The sequence below is a fragment of the Eubalaena glacialis genome, chromosome 20, assembly GCF_028564815.1.
Source record: "Eubalaena glacialis isolate mEubGla1 chromosome 20, mEubGla1.1.hap2.+ XY, whole genome shotgun sequence".
Classification (NCBI taxonomy): Eukaryota; Metazoa; Chordata; class Mammalia; order Artiodactyla; family Balaenidae; genus Eubalaena; species Eubalaena glacialis.
Window position 1 is genome coordinate 16,907,727 of NC_083735.1, and position 4,230 is coordinate 16,911,956.

General features: G+C 35.6%; 1 protein-coding gene across 1 annotated transcript; it reads right to left on the minus strand.

Moving 5' to 3' along the window:
• Positions 1-1,549: 1,549 nt before the first annotated feature.
• Positions 1,550-2,297, minus strand: LOC133081183 (ferritin light chain-like). Its single transcript, XM_061177248.1, has one exon. It carries the CDS (start codon positions 2,166-2,168, stop codon positions 1,641-1,643), a length of 528 nt encoding a protein of 175 aa, XP_061033231.1. The 5' UTR covers positions 2,169-2,297; the 3' UTR covers positions 1,550-1,640.
• Between the last annotated feature and the right edge of the window lie 1,933 nt (positions 2,298-4,230).

Below are 4,230 nucleotides of genomic sequence, written 5' to 3' on the forward strand. Positions count from 1 at the left end.
ATTTTCACTGCAAAGTAAAGGAGCTGTTACAGTGGAGGATTACTGGACTGAATGTCAATATTATGACATAGTATGAGTGTGTTTCATGTTTGGTAATTGCAATCATTGTTGCTTTTGTTGTGGTCATCCATGTACAATGCTTGGTGTCAGTCTATTTATCTCTTGTAAAAATAAAATACAGTGTGTGTGGAAAAAAAAAAAAAAAGCCTTAAAATAGAAAAAAAAAAAAAAAAGAAAAAGATCATGGGCAGCACCAAAATATTAATACTGGTTATCTGAAAACAAAACAAAACAAAACAAAACAAAACAAAACCCAGCAGGCCTTTTAAAATAGATACTCTGCTTACTGAAAGAAAACATGGGCATCTTTACAATATTGGCTACTACAGAATGGTTTTTGAAATTTAATACAATCTTATTGCTGTAATGATCTCCACTGACATTTCTTGGTGCTTACTTAAAATCAGAAGTATTTTGCTTCTCAGAATTCTCATCTACTCTGTTCTGTGTCCCAAGGTTTTCCCTCTTATGTCTTCTAATTTATAATCATTTATATTTGGGGGGTAATTTTGATATAAAAATATATCCAAAGTGTTAGATTAGAACATAAATGTCCCTGGTAGTTCTGTAAATAGAAGTCTGGGCAAAAAAAGAATTTCTAATAAGGAAAAAAATGCTCCTTATAATATAATACTAATTTATTGAGTGCTTAAACTTAATTTTCCATATTAAGAAAAAGTTAGAGAAATTGAAATACACCCTGTAAGAATAGGGCTTTCAATGAAAAATGAAAGCAATTAAAATAACTCAGAGGTCAATCATTTTCTTTATAGATTAAGATTCATTAGTATCAATGCATATTTTTTTCTTTTTAAAATATTGTATTCATGTAATAAATTTCTACGATGATATTAAGCAAACCATGGAAGGAAATATGACTATTTGCCTAGCCCATGACTTTGAAAGTTATTCATACAAGGATTTTATATAAAAAGCATATCATATCCTTTCAGATTTTTTTGAAAAAATATAGTTATATCTAGAGTATAATAAATGCTTATTGTAATAAATAACGTAAAATTGTTCAAGAATGTTAAAAAACTAGCAGAGGGCAATAGGAGCAAATTTTATTTGACAATAAGATATAATTAGTTTGCTAATCTATTCCAAATAACTATAACAGTGTTAGGTCATAGCATACACTTAATAAATTTTATTTTATTTTATTTTATTTTTAAAATTAAATTAAATTAAATTTTTATTTTTATTTTTTTGATGTGGACCATTTTTAAAGTCGTTATTGAATTTGTTACAATATTGCTTCTCTTTTTTATGTTTTGGTTTTTTGGCCACCAGGCATGTGGGATCTTAGCTCTCCAACCAGGGTTTGAACCTGTACCCCCTGCATTGGAAGGCGAAGTGTTAACCACTGGACCGCCAGGGAAGTTCCTTAATACATTTTTTATTTTTTATTTTTTATTTTTTTTGCTGCAAAAAGCTTTATTGTTTCCATTTGGTCCAAGGCTTGGGAGAGGGCTCCAGGGTGGTTAAAAAGCTGCCTAGTGGCTGCAGAGAGGGGCTTCAGGCAGAAGCCCTGACAGCAGAGGGGCTCCTCAAAGGCCACTGGGCTCCGGAGGCTCCTAGTCATGCTTGAGGGTGAGCCTTTCAAAGAGATACTTGCCCAGCCCAGCCTGGGGACCAGCCAGCCTGCGGAGGTTGGTCAGGTGGTCACCCATCTTCTTGATGAGTTTCACCTCCTCATCTAGGAAGTGGCTCTCCAGGAAGTCGCAGAGGTGGGGGTCTGCGCGGGCACAACCCAGGGCATGCAGATCCAGAAGGGCCTGGTTCAGGTTCTTCTCCATGTTAATGGCGGCTTCCATAGCGTCCTGAGTTTTACCCCACTCATCTTGAGATGGCTTCTGCACGTCCTGGAAGAGGGCGCGGCCGCCGCGTTGGTTTTGCATTTTCAAGAGACGCTCGGCGCTCTCGTGCTTCTCTTCGGCCAATTCGCGGAAAAAGTGGCCCACGCCCTCCAGAGCCACATCGTCGCGGTCGAAATAGAAGCCCAGAGAGAGGTAGGTGTAGGAGGCCCGCAGATGCATGTTGACCAGGCGGTTGACGGCGGCCTCCACCTCGGTGGAATAATTCTGACGAATCTGGGAGCTCATGGTTGATCGGTAATAAGGAGTTCGGCTCAAAAAATGGTGTTGGCTGGTCCCGGTGACCGAGGACAGCTGAGTGGCTGACTCCGAAGGTTGGAGGGTGGATAGATGAGTGGCTGACTCCGAAGGTTGGAGGGTGGTCGGAGGCTGGAGGAAAGGGCGACCCTGGGTCTGTTCCGTCCAAACACTGTTGAAGCAAGAGACAGATCCGGGGAACCGCCGAGTGCAATGGCCTTAATACATTTTAAATGTATTTTTTAATTAGTTTAAAAGCTTTTAAATGAATGAAAAATTAAAAGGAAAGAAACATTTTACACTAGTTCCCCCTAAGGCTATTTTAAATAATTACATATATTTTTCAATTTATGTTTTTAAATATATAATGACCATTTCTAAGAGAAGGAAAGTTGTATTAGCAGGAAGATAAAGAGAACAGTAATGATTTGTTGTAATTGTTCAAATATATTAATTATAGATGAATAGGTATCTAAATATCAAAATAAGAAAACAACATGTGGAAGGCAGAAACTTTATTTCAGTTACACCATATATTCGTTACTAGAATAAAATAATTTAAATCCTCTTCCTTCCCCAAACACACACTTTTTCCCTTGAAAACACTGTGCTCATTTGCTTCCTGTTTTTCTCTCTCATTTAAGTTTCTGTGTGCTTTTAGTCCTCTCCTTTTTATTCTCAAAGCTGTTTTTATACTCATTGAGTTCTAATCATGGCAGTATTCCCCACAATGCATCGATTGAGTTTCAAACTAATTTTCCTCTTCTCTGACCTTCCTTTTACCCCTGCCTCTGCTGCGTAATCTGGCAATTTTCCAGGTAGCTACTGTCTATCACTCAGTCTCCAGAGACAGATACAAGAGGAGTGGCTCAAAATTGCCCCAGAAGTGATATTGAGGAATAAGGCAGTTAGTGATCAATTCAGGATGTCTCTCTCCTATATCAATTGCAGGAGGGACACAGTTTGGTGCAAAATTTCATCTATGGTAGATTTGGAAAGTATATTTATTGAGACCTCTTTCCTTGACATTTGGTCCTTCTTATGTTGTTTTATTCAATCCATAGATCTACATTTGGTCCTTCTTATGATGTTTTATTCAATCCATAGATCTACCTCAAAATATTGAGGATCTTATGTGTTATTCAAGGCCACACACGATTAGTAAATGATAGCTGTCAAAACCCAAAATCTTTTCATCAAACATTCTGCTTCTTACAGAAGATTATATAATTTTAAGATTTTTATAATTAATATATTGCTTTTCTAGGCCTCTATCATGCTCATTTTACTATTTTAGATGGTAATAATCTTATAAAAATATACAAGGTAAGTCTATCCTCAAGTAGAAGTTAATTGAAATTGCTGATTTTTTTCTGGAATTTAGAATTTCCCACAATAATAAAGTATATTTTCTCAAAATATTTTTGGGAAATTTCTAATACTAGAATTTAAATCATTTATCTAGTAATCAGATAAATTAAAGTACAATATAGTGGTTAGAAGTTTGGGGGTATTGTTAAATCACACAAACATGAATTTAAAAACTGTTCTTTCACTTGTGTTACCACAGGCAAATCACTTAATTACTACATGCTTCAGCTTATTACTCTGCAACTGCAGGCCAGACTAGCAGCAGTGAAAATAAATGAACAGAGATTTAAGGTCCTGTCCGAGCAATAAAATTTTCAGTTTGACTCCAAGCAAGTTGATTGCTTCCTAAAGCAAAACATCAAGACATTTTGGTGGATAAAACAGAATCTAGATTCTCCACAATATAATATTTGTGACATCCAGGATAAAATAAAAAAATATTTGACATATAAGGAACCATGAATATGCTACTCTAAGATAATAGAAAATTAATAGAAGCAAATCCCAAGATAATCCAAATGTTGGAATTAGTAGACAAAGGAGTTAAAGCAACTATTATTGCTGTGCTTTGTGATATAAAGGAAAATATGATCACAATAAAGGAGATCATAGAAAATCTCAGGAGAGAAATAGAAAAATTTAAAAAGAACTATATGGAAAATTTTAGCACTGAAAAATATGA